General features: G+C 54.3%; 5 protein-coding genes across 5 annotated transcripts; 3 read left to right on the forward strand and 2 right to left on the reverse strand.

The window, feature by feature from the left end:
- Positions 1-1,788: 1,788 nt before the first annotated feature.
- Positions 1,789-2,475, reverse strand: LTHEOB_9344 (uncharacterized protein; the record flags this gene model as incomplete). The annotated part of the gene is made up of 2 exons (XM_035518922.1): positions 1,789-2,001; positions 2,053-2,475. 2 exons carry the CDS (start codon positions 2,473-2,475, stop codon positions 1,789-1,791), a joined length of 636 nt encoding a protein of 211 aa, XP_035368949.1.
- A 361-nt stretch (positions 2,476-2,836) lies between these two features.
- LTHEOB_9345 (Mfs multidrug transporter) lies at positions 2,837-4,466 on the forward strand (the record flags this gene model as incomplete). The annotated part of the gene is made up of 2 exons (XM_035518923.1): positions 2,837-2,978; positions 3,034-4,466. The coding sequence occupies 2 exons, from the start codon at positions 2,837-2,839 to the stop codon at positions 4,464-4,466; spliced, it is 1,575 nt and encodes a 524-aa protein (XP_035368950.1).
- Positions 4,467-9,039: 4,573 nt separating this feature from the next.
- LTHEOB_9346 (Extracellular serine-threonine rich protein) lies at positions 9,040-10,566 on the forward strand (the record flags this gene model as incomplete). Its single annotated transcript, XM_035518924.1, has 3 exons — positions 9,040-9,702; positions 9,759-9,986; positions 10,039-10,566. The coding sequence occupies 3 exons, from the start codon at positions 9,040-9,042 to the stop codon at positions 10,564-10,566; spliced, it is 1,419 nt and encodes a 472-aa protein (XP_035368951.1).
- Positions 10,567-16,859: 6,293 nt separating this feature from the next.
- LTHEOB_9347 (Disrupter of telomere silencing protein) lies at positions 16,860-17,843 on the reverse strand (the record flags this gene model as incomplete). Its single annotated transcript, XM_035518925.1, has 2 exons — positions 16,860-17,296; positions 17,483-17,843. The coding sequence occupies 2 exons, from the start codon at positions 17,841-17,843 to the stop codon at positions 16,860-16,862; spliced, it is 798 nt and encodes a 265-aa protein (XP_035368952.1).
- A 1,517-nt stretch (positions 17,844-19,360) lies between these two features.
- Positions 19,361-21,034, forward strand: LTHEOB_9348 (Neutral amino acid permease; the record flags this gene model as incomplete). The annotated part of the gene is made up of 4 exons (XM_035518926.1): positions 19,361-19,585; positions 19,645-19,729; positions 19,786-19,858; positions 19,912-21,034. 4 exons carry the CDS (start codon positions 19,361-19,363, stop codon positions 21,032-21,034), a joined length of 1,506 nt encoding a protein of 501 aa, XP_035368953.1.
- Positions 21,035-22,105: the final 1,071 nt, after the last annotated feature.

The following is a 22,105-nucleotide window of genomic DNA, read 5'->3' on the forward strand; positions in this document are numbered from 1 at the left end:
ACACATGGCGCACGCCTCATAAAGCATCTTTGCACTGCATACCATAGTGTGGAGGACGCTCAGGCGGTTTCTAAAATAATAGTCCATCTCAACTCTTCGCGAGCAACGGCAGTCGACTGACATGGGGAGTGGAAGCCATCGTCTCGACGGTTTTGTATAATCATTGATTCTACATTTACGTCCGGGCAGTGATTGCAACTGCCTATCTCGCGAACTTTGGTATGCCTGTGGAAATGAGTTATGTGAGCTTCAAATCTTGCACCACCCAATGGCCTGGCCACGACTTTATGGGGGAACAGCGACCCAGACTAATCTCGAATAGGCATGGGCTGCGACCTCACCACTTCTCGACTGCTCTTGACTTCGACGCATCACCTTTTCAACACCTACGCCCAACATCATCCTGGCGCAAAAGATAGTGGCCATGAAGACTACGAGATATGCCACCTCCCGGCAAAAGGCTTGCCTACACTGTTCATCTGCCAAGGCCAAATGTGATCGCAAAGTAGCACGTTGCTCCAGGTGCGCCCTTCGAGGCCTGTCTTGCACTTATCCACAGTCATTTCCTTCTGGAAGCTCGACGCACAGAGCGAGCGATAACGGCGACGTCGGTCTAAGTAGCCCCTTGTCGACATCCAACATTTACCCTACCGGGACCCTGCTCCCCAGTCCTGAGGCGGATCTACCTGACCTCCGGAATCCAGTCATTGAATCGGCACGGGCGGTCGGTGACAACAACCCAGGGAATGATTCTTCACCGGAACTTACTGGAAGCCATGTTCCAATGAGTGCGGGATTAAACGTTGGGAGCCGTCTCCCTGAAAGTCCAGGAGCGCCTGATATGTCAAGCCTGGACTTCATCTCAGGAATGGAGCTCTTTTGCCCCATCAACGTGGACGACATCAGTAATCGCTGGCTGAATTCCTATGTTCCCGTCCCTGGACAGAAGGTCAAAGAATATCCCGCCTCCATCACAGCCTTTATCTACAGGATCCTTAAATCTTATGCAGCTATCACATGTCACGGTCGCGGAGTTCCACCATTCGTACATGCCTCGCAGGCTACGGAAACATCCACAATACCGCCCCTCTCTACCTGTCTGACTTTGGTTCGCATATGCGAGAAGCCATTGCCAGGCAGTGAAAACACCGCCATGGATGTGCTGCAGAGGGAGATGAACGGCCTCTACGAGCAGCATGGGACATATGACGATATGTCTCTACTCGCAGCGTTTCAGGCGTATCTGATATATTCCCTGGTCTTATTCTTCAAGCTCAGCCAGGGCTCGAGTCCGTTCCTCCGTCAGGCGATGACGAATCTCCAGGAGCTTGCTTGCTCGTGCAGCCGCCGAGGACTCATGTGCACGGCGGAGAAGCAGCGTGCCCGTCCAAGGTGGGAAGCTTGGATCGTCGCTGAGGCGAAGCGACGGACGCTGTTCGTCATGTACCTTTTCGATAGCGTTCTTTTGGCGCAGGACGGCCTTCCGACATTTTTCGGCACAGAACTGCAAGGACTCCCTGCTCCAGCAAGCCAATCATTGTGGAAAGCACACACGCGACATGAGTGGGAAGCAGCATATAACATTCACTTGGCAGACTGGGCGGAGGGAGGTCTGCGTATTGACGAGCTTTGGCCCATTCCTGCGGACCTGGATGAGGCTGGTCTCGTTGAAAGACGCGGCAGAGTTGATCAGTGGCTGGAGAATGTCGACGAGTTCGGAACAATGCTCTATGCTGTCACGAGTTGCACGCATGGTGGTTAAAAGCAATACATATGAGCGTGGACTAGCTAAGACTGCTCTAGCATCTGCAACGCCTCATCGATGGAGATGGACCTCAAATTCATTTTCGGCAGAAGAGTCTCCAGCATGACTTTCGAGACATCGGTATGCTCGTCTGGCGGCAGTTCCAACACATTATCCGAGATGACATAAATGTTGTAGTCGAGATCGAACAGGCGGTAGACGGTACTCATGACGACACCGGAAAGGCTCAAGCCGGACTGCGAGGGCTCTTGTCAGATCAGGTTGTGGGAGAGGGGCGCATGACATACTATGACGACAGTGTCGATATTCTGTGCTTCCAGGATCTGCTCCAAGCCGTTTCCAGCGCCGGCGTACCACCGTGTCTTTTGTAGGACGACGTCTTTCTCATCGACGGTAAAGTTGGACGCTATCTGCACCCCGGGCGAGCCAGCGGAAAACGATCCGAAAGCTTTGGCGAGCCTGGTGAAGGGAGCGCCTTTTGCCAGTTCTGGCTCTCCGTGGTTGAAGAAGAGGGTGGTAAAAATGGTGAGTGGTCGTAGGTGTCTGTTGTGAACTGCTTCGTTCCAGCGCGAGCAGTTAGAGATGAATGCTTGACCTCTAGCCGTGTCCTTGATTGCGTCAATCAGAACTGCCATCAGATCCAAGTTGAGGACAGCATAGTTTTTGCCGAAGTTCAAGGGGCCTTCAGTATACTGCTGTGCGGGAGCCATTCTCAGGAGGCCGGAAACAAGGATAAGGTGCAGTTGACTGGGCGTCGATTCTTCTCTCTGAAAAAAACTATGCGCAGTATTAATGATGCAATAATAGATGGACTGATTTATCGATGCCGGCGCCCCTGCCGGATCCCGTTGAGGCTCAACTCCGGAGCACGCCACACTTTCTGGGCTGAACAAGCCCTGATTGGCGGAAAGCACCTCAGCTCCGCGCCCGCCAATACTCAACTCCGTAGCGCCTCCCCAATCTGTGCAGAATGCTGGGCTTGAACAAGAACGATAAATTCTCTCTGATTTCCTGCCACTACGGCCATCAAACATCTCACAGCCAATCGCGTATCTACACCAATCGCAGAATATGACGCAATCCGAAGAAGCTCCAGGCACCCAGCCGCAATCGACGCCGCCTCCATCACCAACGGTGCCGGAAGAACCCTACAGCATATTCGACAAGCGACAGAAGGCGTTGATCGTCCTTATTGTGTCAACTGCTGCAACCTGTGGGTCTACAATTACTAAGGCTATATTGCTCTCAGCCGGCTTACATGGAAACAGTCTCCGGTTTTGCCTCCAACATTTATTTCCCTGCACTTCCCACTATCGCCCATGATCTGAATGTCTCGGTAGAGTTGGTTAATCTCACGGTAACCTCATACCTGATATTCCAAGGTCTAGCGCCCAGCCTCTGGGGTCCAATATCCGATGTCAAAGGCCGCCGCATTGCCTACTGCTGTACTTTTCTCGTCTTTCTCGGCGCATGCATCGGCCTGGCTGAGACGAAGAACTACGCCACTCTGATTGTGTTGCGATGCTTGCAAAGCACCGGCAGTGCAAGCACGATTGCAATTGGATCCGGTGTCATCGGAGACATTACCACTCGCGCTGAGCGTGGAGGCTTCATGGGAATCTTCCAGGCTGGACTGCTTATGCCTGTGGCTATCGGTCCGGTCATTGGAGGCGCCCTCGCCGGGTCACTGGGATGGAGGGCCATCTTCTGGTTCTTGACCATCTACAGCGCCGTCTTTCTGGTGCTATTGATCTTGCTTCTCCCAGAAACGTTGAGGTCAATCGTTGCGAATGGAGGACGAGTGCCACCAAATCCGATCGCCAAATATCCTCTGCTTGTCTACCAAAAGACCAGCAAGGTGAAGTGGACTCCTGAAGCGGAATCTCTACAGCCTGCAGCAAGAAAACACATCGATGTTACCGGGCCATTCCGCATCCTCATCAGCAAACAAGCTGCTCCCATCATTCTCTTCCTCGCCATCTACTATGCCGTCTGGCAGATGAGCATCACTGCCATGTCTTCACTGTTCGAAGAGCACTACGGCCTCGGCGAAACCCAAATCGGCCTGACCTTCATCGCCAACGGTGTAGGCTCCATGGTCGGCACCCTCGTAACCGGCAAAATCCTCAACACCGACTACCAGCGCGTCAAAGCCCGACACGAGGCTCGACGAACGGCAACAACAACAACTCCTCAAACAGGCGACGCCGAAGCGGGCGACGCGCTCTCCCGTTCCACCACGACCAAACCCGAAGACGACTTCCCGCTCGAGAAGGCGCGCCTCCGGCTCGTGCCCGTCTTCTCCTTCACCCAGTGCGCGTCGATCCTCCTCTTCGGCTGGACGATTCAGTACCCCGATCGCGTGCACATCGCCGTTCCCATCGTGTCGACGTTCATCACGGGCTGGACGGCTGTCTCGACGCAATCCGTCATCATGACCTACCTCGTCGACGTCTTCTCCGACCGCAGCGCCGCCGCCAGTGCGAGCCTCAACCTCGCGAGGTGCTTGTTCGCCGCCGGAGGCACGAGCTTCGTGATGCCTATGGTAAATGGCATTGGGGTTGGGCTGGCGTTTACGATCTGCGTGATTGTCCAGGTGGTCGCCTTGTTGGGCGTGGCTGTGCAGTGGAGGTTCGGCGGTGCGTGGAGGAGGGAAGCGGAGAGGAAGGCGGCCGAGGACAAGAACAGGCATTTGCATTAAGCCGCGCATGGCGCAGCTGTTTTCGCGCTTGACTGTTCATAATATCACGGCAAAGACATCGAATTATATTGAAAATAGCAAATAGCCAAAAGGGGCTAGTTCCGCTATGCCCTCGCTCGTGGTGCGACGCTCTCTGTGGCTCATCGCACCAAGCACAACACCTTCATCTTCCGGATCGTGCTTCAGCTGGCATATCTTTCTCACATTTGAAACGCAATAGAAATGTACTATAGTCCTGTCCATCATGAGACGAGACCAAAGTCAGGTCTTTTCGGGATAAGCGTGTGAAGTCATCATGCGTACCGAGTCGTCCAAATGGGGTCATGGAGTTGTGGGGGATCGTAGGCGAGGGAGTGGTTGCTCGCTTGGGGAAATAGCATGAGGCTCTTGCACAAACGGTTTCAGGGCCGAATAGTGATGGACTTATAGCTGTGGAACCCTGGTCATATGTGAAAGGTGTGTACATGCCAAAACCCACATGATGGGCGCAAGATCATTGACTTCTGCAGGCATGAAGAGCGGAGTTGCCTTTGGCTCAGGAGTCTTGCAACAACGCTATCACCTCACAATATTCTCCGAGAAGCTCTTTCCCAAGGCGAATGGGGCACGGATCTCTGTGCACACAAGGCTCTGGTGCTTCATTCACAGTACCACGATATCTCGTATCTTGTCACCATTCGGTTTCAGTACAAGACATCATTATTTCTCCCAACTCTAGAGAACGTGGAAAGCGGATAGTGAGTGGTCTCGCCGTTTGTGAAGTATCTATCGTAAAGCCACTGAGTTTTGTCAGTTCGGCGTATTGCATAACCGAAAACGGATAAACGATCCGAATGTGCCACTGCCCCTTGTCGTATGGTTCTGCTGACTTTCAGGCAATTGTACAACACCTCAGCACCGGGGCTACATGCGCAAGGCATGCATCAACAACTGGACCGATGACCCGAAGAGTACACTCTTCTCTTGTCATAACTATAAATACCTTTTCTCCAGCTTCCAATATCAACCATTCGAACAGCCGCTTCCGCGGATATCTTTCAGCAGTACCATCTGCGACACCTACAGAGAGATTTACTTGCGCGTGCCTCTCGCTCTCGCGCAGTTCTCAACCTCTTGCCCTGCCTTCTCTTACCGCTCCCGATATAATTGCCTTATCCGTGATTGGTCTCATCATTATCAAGAGCTCCAGTAGACCACCATCACCCACAGCTGCCGGGCAGCTTCAGCACTTCTATATACTGCCTCACACCACCACGCCTTTACAGTCTAATAAACTATACGGTGCCACGTGGCACCGCTGAGCCCAAGCCATGTGTGATAGCTGATGGCACGCCGTTATTTGGCAGGACAAAGTAATTGCAGTAGTTAAGACAACTTTCAAGTGGTTGCTACATTGCGTAGGGTGTCAGAGAAAGAGATTTGGGGCAGGTTTAGAGGGTTCTCAGCGCAGATCATGGTCCCCGGGGCTATGGAAACAACGTGATGATCGTGTGAGAGGTCATGTTTATATAAGACGGTGTTGTGGTGGAGGGAACGAGCTTTGTTGACGTTTCTAGATTCTAAGAGATCGAGGTCGCCAATCTATAGGAACAAAGCGAAGGTGCTCGTTACACGCCAATCCACTGCAGCTAGATTTTCGTAAGCCCTCCGCAGAGAGGAACTGCTAGGACGCTCTTGGTGATCTAAGATCCCAAGAACTGTGTAAAAGGAAAAGGAGACAGATCTGGATCTCACTCCACAACCCCACCACACCTCAGTCCTCCGTCACGGCATTCACCGCCAATGTCACAACGGTTGCAGCGACATCGGCACGACTCGGCGGGGCGCGGTATCGTATTAGCATCTCACCATACATCAGGGTGGCCATCCATCTACTTCAAACACCATGTCAAGCCACCGGAAGAGATGGAAAAACCAAGACAAAATAAATGATCGCAAGTATCCGGGAATACGATATCGGGGCCAGAATTGTCTCTTGATGTGCGGCAGAGGTAGGTTAAATCATTTTCTCTCATGTCGAGCTGCCTCTGAATTGCGAATGGAAAGATTTTTGTTTCGAGTTGAGTAATTTGCACACGGCTCAACGATACGTAGGCCGGATGGCCGTCTTCCAGTTTTAAAGTATTTTGATTCACCTATTTTCCATGTCAAAGTGGATGCAGCCCGAGATGAAGCCAGGTCCTCCCCCTGGAGCGGTGAAGGGGAAGGAAGATTCCATGAAGGAAGGCGAAGCGGATATTATGAGTGAGGCTGCTCCTGCGCCTCTTCTTCCAAAAGGATGACTGCCTAAGCGACACCACTTCTATTTTCCGGAATCACCTACCTGTATACACAGCGGATGTAACACACAGTAAGCGGGCATATGAGCTCATGATCTTCCTCAGGCACATCAAACGATCCCCATGACCAGAGATGAGGGTATTCTAGAAGCATCTCCAGGAGAGTGGATGGCAACAGGGAGGCTCAGCGGCACGGATCGCTCACCGCCGCGCTTTCCGTTGACCTGCTGCAAAGGGAGAGAGGCCGTTGTTCAACCCCTGTGGGTAATCCCGAGAGGACGTATCTGCCAAGATGCCCCTCCTTCCTTCACGACAGAGCGGCGGCGCAGGCAAGCCACACAACGGACGGAAATTTGCTCAAGCGATGACGAAATGATCGTGGCTTTCGTACAGGCTCCGGCCGATACGAAGCGGGCAGGATGGTAGCGATAACGAGGCATGGCGGGGGTATGCAATGGTTCAACGGGACCCGGCGAATAGGATGGTGGGATTATATTACGCCGAAATATGCCTAGGCCACTTTTCTGGTGGTATACGCAGGCACTTGCCGTTGGTTCGCTATAGATCCGGAGCTAGATATTACGCGCCCCGCTTAAAGAAGGCTGAGGAGGAATTTTTTACGCGCGGACTGGGAGCAAGAGTCATCATGGAGCGGTCTGAAAAGGAGGTATCCTACAAGATGAACGGTGTACTATAGCCAGCGGTGAGACAATTTGCGACAAGTCCAATCAGCGCAAGATTGAAAATCAGACATTGATGAAGGAGCGCAGCGGTTTTCAGGCAGCGTCAGCAGAGTCTTGGATTTGGCTCTGGATTAAGGTTCGGACATTGGCTAATAGCGCGTGGCGCCCGGCGACCGGCAGCTGTCGGGGCGGCGCGATAATGGCCGGCTATTTTGCCCGCACATGGCGCCGGCGGCTGCAGGTTTTTTCGAGAAGCAATCCAGCCCGGGCCCCGATGGGGGCAGGTGGTGCAGGGCTCTGGGACAAGTGTGTTGGGAGAGTCTCGACTGAGGCGGCGAGGCGCTTGGATGCTCACTGCGCAGCTTGGGGGACTGGAAAACGAGGCTGGCCTGTGCCGCGGGAGGTGCCACAGCGTTGGCGGCGGAAGAAGGCGCGGGTGCCCCTCGCCTTCTGCACACGTCGCCGACTGCTCGCTCTCGGCCCATCGCCGATGATCCGCGCCGGCACCGGGAGGCTCAGCAACAGCACAGCGTCTTCTTTATCCTCGGAGATTTGTGGTGAGAGGGCAAGCATGGCAGGGCGCTCGGGCGCGGCTCCCGTCTTTCGAGCATGGTGAAACACCACCCTGCCCCAGCCATCACCACTCCGGCCCGCTGACCGCCACGGCGCACAGAGGCCGAAGACAATGTGCCACGGCAGCGTCGCATCATGGCCGCCAAAGCCATCTGCAGGTACGAGAAACCGCCCACGCCTGTCTTGTTGGACCTGCCGCTGACGATTTGCCGCCAGATTGACGGATCGCCCGGGCGCGTCATCGCATCGGCGGCCAACACCCAGCCAAGGGCAAACGAGATTGTCCTGATGAGATAAGGAAACAGGCCCGCCGGGATGCAGCGCTGCCATGTGCGGGGGCCGCGATCAGCGGCGCAGCATGGCCAAGGTCGTCCGATGCGACTCAGGAGTCGGAGCAAGGCCCAGCAACGAGCCCACGCGCCGGCGCGACGACACGGGCAAGACGACGGCGCGCGGAAACAGGCGAGCTGCCGACCGCACCAGTCGTACTGTGCTGGGTCCTGCCTCGCGCGCTCGCCGACGCCCTCGCCGCCGCCCTGCACAACACTACCGGCGCCGTCACGGCGCTGCCGGCCAATGTGTGCGACGGCCTTGCAGGAGCTGGCCAGCGCCGGCGCCACGCTTTCCGATGACATTGGGTCCGCTGCAGGTACGGGCTGCGGTAGGCTGGCACGTCGGCTAGGGCTACGGCGAGTGGCGCTCTGATTGGCCCGTGCCTGAATGCGCGCGTGGGTGGCCCCGGTCGATGAGCGTGTTCCTGGAGATCCATGAAATTGCACCAGGAGGGTCCACGGCCGCAGCTGCCGCCTCAGCCATCCAGGCCAGCCTTCAAAACTGTCGCTGCCTCCCCGCCTCTCCACCCTTTCCTTCGCCCTCCACCGAGCCTCTCGCCCTCGACACTCGTTCAACGTCTCTCAGAGACACTTACTTTCCTTACTTCCCGTCGCTCTTTTGGGAACCCGCGGAATTGACTTCTGCTCGCCTCGACGACCAATCACGACTCTACGCTCAGTCCTCAGTCGCCTCTCCTAGCGCAAAATGCAGCTCACCAACGCCCTCCTGCTGGCCTCTGCTGCCGTCGCCTCGGCCTCGGCCAACGCTCCCTACCACTTTGTGCGCAGGCAGTACAACAACGGCACCGCCGCCGTTGAGGCCGCCGCTGTGACCCCGGCCGACTTCACCACCTCGACCGTCTACGCCACCCAGCTGCACACCATCACTTCGTGTGCCCCCGAGGTCACCGACTGCCCTGCCCGCTCCGGCACTCCCGCCGTCGTCACCAGCATCGTCGCCATCAGCACCACCGTGTGCCCCGTCACCGCTACCCAGACTCCGGCTGGCGAGGCCCCTGCTGGCACTCCCACCCCGGTTGCCTCTTCCGGTGTTGAGGGCGCCACTGATGCCGGCGCTCCTCCCGCTGGCACTCCCACCCCCGCCGTCTCTTCGGACGTTGAGGGCGCCGTCCCCTACCCTACTCCCGAGGCCCCCGTCTCCGCTGCCTCTGTGCCCTCTGTTCCCCTCGGCACCGGCTCCCCCAGCACTGCCAGTGATGTCCAGGCTGAGACTGCCCCCGCTGGCGAGACCCCCACCGTCGTCACCAAGACCAGCGACTCCACCCTGACCTACACTCTGGGCACCGGCAAATCGACCACCGTCGTCACCACCACCGTCAAGAAGACCAGCTACGAGACTCTCTACTCGGTTAGTTCCATGTGTTTTATTTTGAAACCAGTGCGCAGTAGCTAACTCAATCCCAGACCGTCTACGCTACCAAGTCTACCCCGGCTGCTGTCAAGGTTGCCTCTGCTTCTGAGGGTCTCAGCACCATCTCCTCCACCTCGACCACCACCAAGTACAAGACCGTCTACCCGGTCACTCCTACTGGCTCTGGCGAGGTTTCCGCTGAGACTGCTGATTCCGAGGCCTCTGGCACCTGCGCCCCCAAGACCGTCACCGTCACCGAGCCCGCCAAGACCGTCACTGTGGTACGTAGTGACCAACATTGTCTCTCAGCTGGTTTTTACTAATTCGTTCTAGACCGCTGGCGCGACCGCTGATGTCCAGGATGCCGCTGCCACCTCTTCGGCTCCTTTGACCACCAGCACCGTCTACACCACCCTGATCCAGACCACCACCAGCGCTGGCCAGGAGCACGTCGTCACCAAGACCGTCGCTCTGTACACGACCGTCTGCCCTGTCACGGCAACTGCCACCCCCTCCGCCACCGCTGATGTCCAGGACGCTGCTGCCACTTCGGAGGCTCCCCTGACCACCAGCACCGTCTACACCACCATGCTCCACACCACCACCAGCGCCGGTAAGGAGCAGATCGTCACCAAGACCGTCGCTCTGTACACGACCGTCTGCCCTGTCACCGCGACCGCCACCCCCTCCGCCCACTCGGTCGCTCCCCTCCAGTCCAGCTACAGCGCCTTCTACCCCACCCCGGCCTCCCAGGACGTTGACGCCGCCGCTGTTAGCACTCCCTGTGCCAGCACTGGCTTCGTCACCGTCAAGGGCGCTGCCGCCCCCAGCGGCTTCCGCTTCCCCGCTAAGAAGTACTAAGCGTACTTCTGACGGCTGCCAACCTTCACTGTGCAAAGTATGAAGAGAGCGTACATACATTTCACAAAAAGGCGCTGGACCGTTTCTGGACGTGAACGAGGATAGAACAAGGGCTGGAGCTTGGGAGTCAAGAACCATTTGTTTGCGTTTTGTTTTGGTTTAAATTTAATCGCTGGTCGGTGTTGCATCTGGACCGCGGCTCAGTGAGCCCGACCGATTTGATATATTCTTCTTCGTTGACGAACCATGTGCTGTCAAGCTATTCGTAACTCGATAGAATCTCAGGGTTCCTCACAATCACCTTTAAACTCTTTTTCTTTCTTCTCAACTCTCAAGCTCTTCTCTTCGCTCCTCCTTTTTCCCGAAAAAAAGAGACTAGTGGAAAGTCACACTGCATTTTTGTCTTTTTGCGCTGATTATACCCTTCTTCGTGTGCTCTTTTCGAAGAGCCACGTCACCATTTTGTCTTTTTCTTTTGTTTTGCTATGATGAAGTTACGGAGACTGCAGCCCAGTGGGTTCTTCCCCTCACCTGAGCGCCTGAGCATTTTCTTTTTCTTGTCAATACAAACAACAGCATCGCAAGGTCGTTCTGGAATCTCGTCAAGGTCGGAGTCTTTTATTCTATCTTTCCTTTGTTTCCGGCGATTTATTCAACTCAATACCCCCCACAACTCACAATACACTCACAAATTTCCCTTCCCTTCTTTATTTCCTTGTCTTTTTTGAACACTCTCTGGGACTGGTTTCCTCGAAGGCGCAAGAAAGGATTGGAAGGAAGGAGGATGAAGGAAATCTCGTCGACAGGGGGGAGTTGCCGCAAACAGAATTGTTGCTAGTCACCTAGCGAGCAAGCGAACATTGAGATAGAAGAAAAAGAGAGACCGTCTTTGACGTGTTATTCCCACATCTCACAAACGGACCCAAATTGAGTTATCGTGATTCACTATTGATGGTGTAGCCAGCTAGCCTTCTCGAAGCGCCGGTTCTTTTCGCTGATCTGCCGCCACGGTAGATGCTATGAATAGATTCACACTAACCAGTGGCAGCGGCTCAACGGGTGGCGGATCTAACATCGGTCGTCGAAAAGCGCCGGCGGCGGCTTTTTGCGAAGGGGGGAAGAGTTTGGGACGAAGGATCATTTGGGGGCGTGTATTAGTGCTGTTGGCTACGGCCCGGACTGCTTCTAGCGTGCGCCCCAGACGTGAACCACTACACCTATGTTTCCGTCATCTACTTCTTCAAAATGCTGTTTCGTGTGCCTTTGGCGTCGATAGTATCGGATCGGAGGATCAAACAGTATCGTGTCGCATGAACTACATCACACGTTTACCTTTTTTTTTTCCCTCCTGCCCCAGATCCTCGTTGCCAAGCTCGGTGGTCTAGACCTTGCTTTCTCTGCACTCGATGATCTATTGTGGGGAGACAGATAAAATAGAACTGGTGGAAACATCTGGCTCCGTCCCCCCCATGTTTTGATTTGAGCGTGCTTTGTGGACCAAAACAGGTTGGAAAATAGAACCAGTGTCGCAGATGTATGAAATTGAAACGAGATCCTTTTTCCCGCTCGCGTCCGTGCACATGCCATCCCTCCCCCCGGCTGATGGATGAGAAGACTTGCGGTGGCTTGGGTTGATTGGGAGGGGCTTCGTGGGGGTGCTCCTTGCTCAGGTGTTGGCGGTATGGAGGGCTTCGGCTGGGGTGGCCTGGGTTTCATTCGTGGCTGGGATGGCGTTGTTTGGCGGGCGGCGTGGCGTGGATGGTGGGTCGGATGATTGGTTGGAGTTTGGGAGATATTCTCTCAGAGAGACTCTGTCTTTTGTGCTTTGTCCTCTTTTGGAGTCTTCGTGCAATTCTGAGATTAGGCATATGGCTCGATGGACTTCAGCACGTTTGCCCATTAAATGCGTTTTCTGAAAAAGGTAAGTGAAATCCCGGAAACTTCAAATAGCCAGTATCCATTAGGTCTTCTTACAAGTCATTGCTGGTAGTTTGGTCTGCATGAGGTCATGAGTCCGCTACAGATTGACTCACATGACCCTTGCACTCGCCTTTGCCATCAGCCTTAAAACCACGCCAAAACATCGAGTAATCAAATATAAATCTCCAGGCGGCCATCACTGATGACAGCAGTAGACAGTCAGACTAGATTTGTATCGCTTCACATCCGTGCTAAACTCGGCTCGGTCGTGAGTTTTCCGTGGGTAAATGACCTCCTTCATATGCTTTCAATGTTCCTGCTCACCCTCACTAAGAATGTTTACCGGCGGTCAGTGTCTAGAGTCTTCGATGCTATGGATCTACGACATTTAATGTTGTGCAATAACCATTGGACTCCTGCCCCTCCCTCGCTCACTTTCTTTCCTTCTCCCGAGTTTGGATATAAATTCAGGGCCACAGAGGTGCAGTTCACAAGTACATACCTACTCAAAGTTTAGGTTCAAGTCCTCCATCTTCATGTTTGCAAAACATCAACGAATACATTCGTTCTCAAAGAGCAACAACATGGCGTATTCTTGGTGGCCAACATTAGCACTTGTTGATGATGAGAGGCATCACCTTCCCCCGGGATGTACTCCACAGAGCATGCTATTTCAAAAGGAAAAAAGTAATACCGTAAGTATCCAACACTGGGTGCTCGTTTATCTAAGGCATTAACCTCAGCCAGTCGTACCTTATTATCTTTTGGTTCTGAGCGCCGTTTTATCACTAGAGTCTTTTCATGAGCCGACGTGACATCACTCAGTGGTCATCAGAAAATATGTCCTATCATCCGCCCTCATATGCAGGTCGCAGATGCGTGTGAAAGTCTGCAGAAGTTGAACTCAAAGCCAGAAAGGTCGAACGTGATCTCTCCGGTCCCGTGAACATCGCCAAATGGCGCTCTCCGTCTCGTATTAAACTCTTGTTCCCGTTCGCTTGCTCCAACTATCTCAAACTACAGGAGAGAGCTTCTAATTGCCACTATTCAATTAGCAAGTACAATTGCGACAGAACGCAATACTACTTGGCGGGTGGCTGTTCCTGATCATATGTTGAGTCCAACTTTTGATGAATCCGGAGCAGTGACTTAATATTTCAGCATTTTGATATACTTCTGCGAAACATAATGTGTCAAAATTACACGTACTTACACTCTTATTATGATTATAATAATGTTTTCAGTGCTGTCAATTGAATGACAAATATCAAGGTTGAGTGAACGAGGCCGGAAACTGGCTGATACTCACCATGTTGTAGTGAGCCATGATTCTCGAAGCTGTTTCTTACATTAACATGGCCATTTCTGTCACTTTGCAGATAATAGCTGCTGTATCTATGTTGACGTCGGGGTACCGAGGGGCGTAGATGCGAGTGATCTTTTGTCCCCGGTCTTTGTCAGACACCAGAATACACGCTGGCCAGACCTAAAAAAGAATACTTGCTGTGAGTTACCTGGGCTCCTCACCATTGAGCCTACCTTGCCAACTTGCTTGTAGCTAGTGAGTACGCCCTTTCCTACGTTATGAATAATTTACACCCACTAAAGTGTAATAATGCGACACAATGTTGAGAAATAATAATCCGACTCATTCATGATTATTGAGTAATCAAAAGAGCACAGGGACTGAGTCAAGTTTCTTTAAGCCAGATTTCGCAAATTCGCGGAGGTGAGGGGCTCTCGTGGAAGGTGCGTCAGGCCAAACGGCAATGCGGAGCTGAAGCTAGAGCTTCTTTGTGGTTGTCCTCGGGCACAGGGAGAACAACTGAAGATAATTCAAAGATACAGCAGTTTCTTCTCACCCCTCCATGCTCCAGTGCGGGCGCTGAAACGCACTGGAGGATCATGATAGTGGAATTGGTTATGCTGCGAGATTGTTCTATCCAGGAATTTTATGTTCTTGGAAGCCACAGAGAACAGTCCTGCGAGGTGCATGTGCAGGTTGTGAGCTTGAAGCGGGCTTTCAGATATAAAGCTATGGGGAAGTATCGCATTCCTCAATTTCTTTGGGGTAATGGATGATTTCCGTGGCTTTCGTGATTTTAGCCTAAACAACTGGCTCACTTTCCGCTTCCATCTTGTCTAAAATTACACTGAGAGGCCTCAGTCTGACGCCTCTCGCCACCTCAGGGTTTTCTGTTTTCTTTATGTGAATCATCATTACGATCAAATAAAGAAGAGTAGCGACCTCGCTCCATGTGAGAAAAGCCTGAAACCCATTCTTGGCTTCTCAGAGATATACTGTGTGGTGAGCTGCACACAAAAAGGCCGCAGTGATGGTAAGAGATAAAGTTCTCGGGAAATGAAGATGTTATTTTGCCAGTATCACAATTTGAGTCAATAACATTGATCCCAGCTGAAGAACGAAGTTTTATATAAAAGCGAAGCTTGATGGGACTAGAAACGCTTGTTGATGAGGGACCTCAGGTGCACTCTGTTACCACACGCGATGTCCTCACTACCGCGCATGACGCAGTGCATGCATAAGGGTAATATCCTGCCCAGGTCTGCATAAGAACAGTTGAGGAAGGACTGATTCTGAAAAGAAGTTATCTGTGCTGATGCTTCACAGTTCACTCAGAATGACGTGCAGACAAGGCTTTTACTCCCCGTGAATGTAGTGGTTGGTTATCGTACCCCGGGCTGATCCTTTACCATGGAATTGAGCTGCACCAACTTACTCGGCAGGATCTCACTCATCCATGAGCTGCATCATGATGCGAGAATCTGGCTGAGCAGCAGGTCGGTTTGTTGGTGAGGGCCATAATTTTTGGTAGTTTGACGACTGAATGGCTACCTATGTTCAGACCCTACCAACACCCAAGGGCAAACCGGCCAGCCAGTGAGCTCAGCTACAACGCTTACCTCACGCCGCATCACAATACTGCATGCAGTGTAGGCTGGACGGCATGTAATTCTGCCCAGAAAATTAAATATTGCGTAGAATACTTGGAGCTTTGGGCAGTGTTTCAATTCAGAAGCACAAGCCGTGGGCTTGATTTGCCAGTTCTACCCTACTACTCCTATTACTTGTAAACTTAAACCCCTTCGACAGAGGCTTAAGATATTGACGATAGTAGGTGCGACTTGTGCTATTGCCTTTTGTTTTCGAATGCTGAAGTACACACCAATATTTTGCCTCTCACGACTGGTCACCCTGGTTGATATCAGTGACTATATCTACATGCTGGATAGCTTCTTCGTCGCACAACCCATGCCCAACACCATTCATCCTTGCTGATGGCATCCAGACCCCAGTTTCCGACTTTCCCGAAATCTACAATATCTTAGGTAGGACGCTTCGCTGATTTAGTAGAGAAAGCCAATGTTTGACGATAAGCTCGTAAGCTCCCCAGTCGAGAGCCATCAGAGATGGTTTCAGTGAGTTCTGTGACGAAATGCATGTCTCTCTAATGAGAGTAGTATCGAGCACGCGCTTCACAAACACATGGTTTGAACGTGCGCACATGAAGTGTGCGCAATTCCACGGGTGCCTTTAAATTAGCTCTGAGCGCCCTGAAGATTGCTCTTACACAGCTTTGTAATGTGCGATGTGCTGTTACGGACTTACACCCTAATGAAGTATTACTCTCCCCTTTTTGTTGATCTCACAAAAATTTGCACAGCTACGGTACTGCTAGTTTATGAGCGCTTTGGTCTATGTTCAAAGAACCCCTTCATGATGAACTGTTGCTGCTGTGCAGAAATTGCCTCTGATGCTGGACATCTCCATGCATTCATCCGGTCGTTGAGCTTTGAGGGCTTCGTCTCGGTAGACAAGAGCTAAACATACAAGCGACGCACGCCGCAGTCAGCAGCAACGGTGGGAACATTCAGGACATTCCTGCAGCACTATATGAAGTATAGCGCAATGGCGAGGAAAGAATTCAGGAACAGGCATAGCCGGCTTTGATAAAGCACGGCAGTCGGCCCGGACCGCTGCTTAGCGCGTGCATGACGTCTTTCGCGCCTCGAATTTTAAGTCCATTCTGAGTGTAGAGAAAGACGAGTGAATATCATTCACCAGCTGGCTGGTACCGTGGCTAGGCTTTTGCAGTATTTTATAGCGTGAGAAACTAGGACATCTGACAAGCACAAGGACCAAACCAAAGGGAATCAAAAACTCAATCCAAATCATCATCAACCGAACAGCGTGACAAAGGCAGATCCAAGACATCAGGCCAAGCGGCGGCCCAAGGAGAGATATCGAAGTCCCCAACACAAAAAAAACATTTGCGCATCGAGCGTGTACTCTCGCACGCTGCACTATACCTCAATTATCACAGCGACGGCATCACTTCAACTCACCGCACCTATTTTCCCTCCCCATCAACACCCGCCTCGGCCGCCGCGTCAGCCACCTCGCCGGCCGTCTCAGCCTGCTTCTTGTCCTCGGCCTGCTTCTCCTTCTCGTCCGCCTTGGCGTCGTCGCCGCCACTCTTTCCCGCCACGATCTTCTTGACCACCTCGACCGTCGCATCGGGACCGCCCGCCTCAGCCGCCAGCACCTTGCCGCTCTTGTCAACGACGAACACGCCGCGCACAGTGCCCTTGGCGTTGCCGGGCTTGGCGAGGCCGATGGCGCGGATGAGGCCGAACGAAGGGTCGCAGAGCAGGGGGTAGGGCAGGTTTTGCTTGGTCTTGAAGGTGGTGTTGGCTTTGGGCGAGTCGGACGAGAGGCCGAAGATGCTGAGACCCGTGGCGGTGAGAGGCGTGTACGAGTCCCGGAAGAGACAGGCTTGCTTGGTGCCTTTTTTTGTGGAGGCTCGGAGTTAGCTGGCGGAACCAAGGGGGGGAGGTCTGTGGAATGTGGTATTTCGTCGGGGACTGGGCGATCCGTGCGCGAAGCGGGGTTGATGTTGTGCGTGTGGAGAAGCGGTGCTCTGGCGAGAGTGAAATGGGAGGAAGGGGGCAGTGATGGGAGAGGGCAACTTACAACCGGGAGTCGAGGCCTTGGGGTAGGTGAAGAGGACGACGCCATCCTTGCTCTCGTCGACGAGCTTCTTCAGCGTCGTCTTGGTGCCGTCGTTGGTCTCAATTTCACCGCCGAAGCCGTCGAGCTCGAGCGTCGCGCCCACCTCGGGCTTGCCGGCGGGCTTGGTGGTAGTGGAAGAGGCGCCATTGGTCGCGCTCTCCTCGACCTTCTTCACCGTCTTCTCGGCTTTGGCTGTGGCCGTGTTGACGGCATCGGTGACGGCCTCTTTGGCTTTGGCGGCCTTCGACTTGGGGCCCGGCTTCCTCTTCGCGGCCTTTTCGGGGGCGGGCGGCGGGGTCTTGCGCTTGCGGAGCTCGACCATGGTGGCCTTGGAATGGGATGGTGATGGCAGAGGGATCACGGTGGCCGAATGCGCGGGTCACCGATGGGGGTAGCAGTGCGGGTGCTGCTCGGGGGCGCGGGTGCGACGGTAACGCCGACTAGAGCTGGACGGGGTCGCACGAAGCAGGCGATCGAGAGACGAGATGGGTTGGATGTCAATCGTGGGAAGAGGAAGCTGGGCAGCTTGTTGTCTCCAAGCGGAGCTGAGCTGTGGGAGCTATGGCGGCCGATGGAGCGCTTCTCCACCTGTCGGCTTGCGTCTCGGCCTGGGCCTCCATTGCATAAGCTCGTGGCCGCGCTGATTGGCCGGCGGCTGCGAGGTTCATGGGCCGGGTGATGGTTGCGGACGCGCGGGAAGCACAAGTCGTGCCGGTGTGGATGCGGCGGCGCCGGGTGCCAGCCGGCCATGTCTTCCCGTCTTATCGCGCCCCCGCTTGTCAATGGCTGCGCCCTTCGCCGAGACGGCCAGCATATAACACACGCGCGCGCCCGCCGGGACCTTGCACCCTCGTACGAGAACACGATGCAAGAGCTGAGGATTTTCGAGGGCTCGAGGCCCTCCGACCGCGGCGCGGAAGTGGCTTGGCAGGCACTGCGCCCGCCGGTACCGCTGGGGAAAATCGCCGCTGCACGCCACTCCGACCGCTGACCTCCGACGGCCTGAGGACTCATCAGAAGAGGATCAATCCACCCGCCGACGTCACCTCCCGCGCGTTCTCGCCTTCAGCGCCCTCCGATCCGGCCCCCGACGGTCACACGCCTGGTGTCAATCATGTATCATGTCCCGTGGCGAGGGAGAGGGCAGCCGCCTTCAGCCCTGTTGCGAGGCGCTCAAGGCCCGTCCCGTACCGTGGCTCGCGTGCAAAACAGTTGAGCCTTCAATGCGTCCAATCACCTCGACCGCATTTGGCCATCCGTCATCGCCCCTCGTTCCCCGGTGCTCGGCACAACGACACTCGTCCAGCTCCGCTAAATCCGGACGAATCTGGTACCAATTGCTCCCATGACAAGCATCAATCACACATGGAGATGGCGCCCAAGCCGGCTGCCGCCCCGACGGCTCTCCGGCTGCTGCAATTCCTTCCAGATTCTTTCTGTACATGGCAGTTGGCCTGGGGTATGCTGGGCCCTCTGCGGCGAGATCACGTAACAAGAAACCACCCCCTGGTCTTAGCTCTCGCCTAGTTTTTACTACGTCCCGAATCTGCACCACCGCGGCCGCCGTAATCGCCAGACCTCTCGTCGTCCATCGCCGTTTTCATTGACTCACCGAGGTGATGGCGCGCCGCGGCAGTCGTCCGCTGCTAGGGACCCGCTTGCTGCCCTGGAATCCACTTTGCCTCCCCGCTTGCGCTACTTCTAGCCTCCTGGCACGTTCTCTTTTCTTCCCGCCCCTCCCACGATCTGAACCTGCATCTCGCCATCCTCCACTCCGCCTTGGAAAGCCGACGCAACCCGCCTCTACCCTCTTCTACCCTCCCCTAATCTACGCCCACCATGGGTGTCCAGGACCATTCCCGCCCTAACCAGCAAGATCTGGCCATTAGTGCCGCTGCCCCGGTCGTGCGGGACGAGAGCAAGCCCGTCGATGCGGCCGTTGCTCTCGAGACCCGCTCCAGCTCCTCGGAAAGCCAGGACGAGAAGCTGCAAGATCGGCAAAAGGGTCTTGACAACCTGGAGAAGGGGGCGATCCCTCCGCCCTACACGGCCTCTGACACTGCTGTAATTGCCCCTCCTCTCATTGGCTCTCCCCCCTCTTACTGATTTTGGAATCTGCGCAGGCTGGAGAGGTGAATCCGTTCGGCCATGAAGATGAGAACGCAGAAATCAAGTACCAGACGATGGAGTGGTGGCACGCCGGATTGCGTAAGACCGCCCTTATGCCTCGGAGCCGTACAATTCTAACGCGAGATCAATTGCAGTCATGGTTGCTGAAAATATCTCCTTGGGCGTCCTCTCGCTGCCTCAGGCTGTTGCCCATCTGGGCCTTTTCCCGTAAGCTCTGCCCAGATCCTCTCTATGCACACTTCGCTCACTGAAGAAAATAGTGGAATCCTCATGATTGTCATCTTCGGTGCCATATCCGCCTACAGCGCCTTTGTGATTGGCCAATTCTACTTGAAATTCCCGGGCTGCCACACTTTCGCTGATGTCGCTTTCCTCATGGCCGGACCTGTGGCCCGCGAAATCATGGGTGTTGCTCAAGTCCTCATCCTCGTTTTCATCCAGGCTGCGCATCTTCTAACTTTCACCGTCGCGCTCAACGTCCTGTCAGGCCATGGCACGTGCACCATCGTCTTCGGCATCGTTGGCTTCGCCATCTGCTACCTCCTCTCGCTCAAGCGCCAGCTTGAAAAGGTGTCCTACCTCTCGGTGCTTTCCTGCATCTCGATCCTGGTCTGCGTGACGCTGGCTATGATCGGCATCGGCATCACCAAGCCCGACGTGGGCGCCATCGTGGCTGTCAACCACGACACGGATGTTAAGACAGGCATCCTCGCTTTCCTCAACATCATCTTGGCCTACGCCGGTCACGTCGCCTTCTTCACCTTCTGCAGCGAGCTCAAGAACCCCCGCGACTTCCCCAAGTCGGTCGCCTTCATGCACATCACGGCCACCAGCTTCTACGTCATTGTCGGCGTCGTCATCTACTACTACGCCGGGCCCGAGGTCAAGTCGCCCGCCCTCGGCTCGGCCTCGCCCATCGTCGCCAAGGTCGCGTACGGCCTCGCGCTGCCGACCATCATCATCGCCGGCGTCGTGTGCGGCCACGTGGCGTGCAAGTACGTGTGGGTGCGCTGCTGGCGCAAGCAGCCGCACCGCCTGCACCAGAAGCGCGGCTGGCCGCTCGTCAGCTGGATCGCCATCGTCGGCGTCAGCTGGGTCGTCGCCTGGATCATCGCCGAGGCCATCCCGTCCTTCTCGCTCCTCCTCGGCCTCATCTCCGCCCTGTTCTGCTCGTGGTTCAGCTTCGGCTTCAGCGGCGGCCTCTGGCTGTACATGAACAAGGGCCGCTACACGGAGAACTGGAAGAAGTGCCTCCTCACCGTCCTCAATGTCTACATGCTGTGCCAGGGCGCCGCTATCTGCGGTCTTGGCCTGTGGGCCAGTGGATCCGCGTTGTCCGAAGGTCAAGGCGGCGCGGCTTTCAGCTGTGCGGATAACTCGTAAGAGGGCACGGTGCTTGGTGTGAGAGAAGACGTTTTGTTTTTCAATGAGGGGTGTTGTTGATACCCAGATGTCGCTTTGCAAGGCGTTTGCGCTTTGTTGTTGGTCATGGCGTTGACTGATGATGATGATGCTGGAATTCTTGTCTCTTCCCTTTTTACTCTTCTTTGCCCATGTTTTTCTAGCGCATTTTCCACATCGGTACGATCTTTCAAGTCATGTTGAAGGAAGTTCTGGATATTAGGGGACGTTGATGACTTTTTTTTCCCTAGTCATGTTGAAGGCCCGGAGAGGAAAAGATGAAAAAACCGGCGCGCAGGAGTCCTTTTGATTGGACGCGACGAGAAAAAGCATGTACGGCACAGGAATGCTGTTTTGATGGGATTCTTTTTCCTTGCGGAAAGAAGACAAAAGCAGGTCATTGGTGCATTATGGCGTAACGAGGGATAAAGCCTAGGCTACTAGAAGCCTCATGGCGATAAAGTAATTCATGATTGACAAAGTTCAGCATTTCTTCATTCTTTTTGATCTTCACCATTTTGCGAATATGATGCCTGTGAGCTATGTCGAAAGACCGTCAGACGCATTCCTAACATTTGGATATGGAGCATTTAGCCCGCTCCTACGCTCCCAGCAAGGGAGCCGTATGAATTGTGTGGTTACTAGCCCCCGGACAGTAGCTTTGGATAAGGTGCTTGTCAGTTCTTGGAACGTCCGACGCGTGTGGAGGTTGGTGTACAGTTCCTCACATGCTAGAATTTAATATGCTTCAGCTGAGATCTGGCAGCTGGCACATCATGTGCGCTCCAGCCCCAGCGGGTCACACCCCTCCCTTGCGAGCGGTGTTCCTTCAACTATACTTGTTTGCTGAGATTTTCATAATTTACATATCCATCACGGGCTGCGCTACGACAAGGTATCAGGAAGCTCTCAAGGGACAAGCAAGCACGATTGATGGAAAGTCACGAGACAGTTGATAACCGTTGGTATGACTAAATTTGTTCTGCCTCCAAGTCGAAATTAGATACCAAACGCTGGCTTATCCCTTGGAATGAAGCGTATCCAAACCGACCT

The sequence above is a fragment of the Lasiodiplodia theobromae genome, assembly GCF_012971845.1.
Source record: "Lasiodiplodia theobromae strain AM2As chromosome Unknown scaffold_31, whole genome shotgun sequence".
Taxonomy (NCBI): Eukaryota; Fungi; Ascomycota; class Dothideomycetes; order Botryosphaeriales; family Botryosphaeriaceae; genus Lasiodiplodia; species Lasiodiplodia theobromae.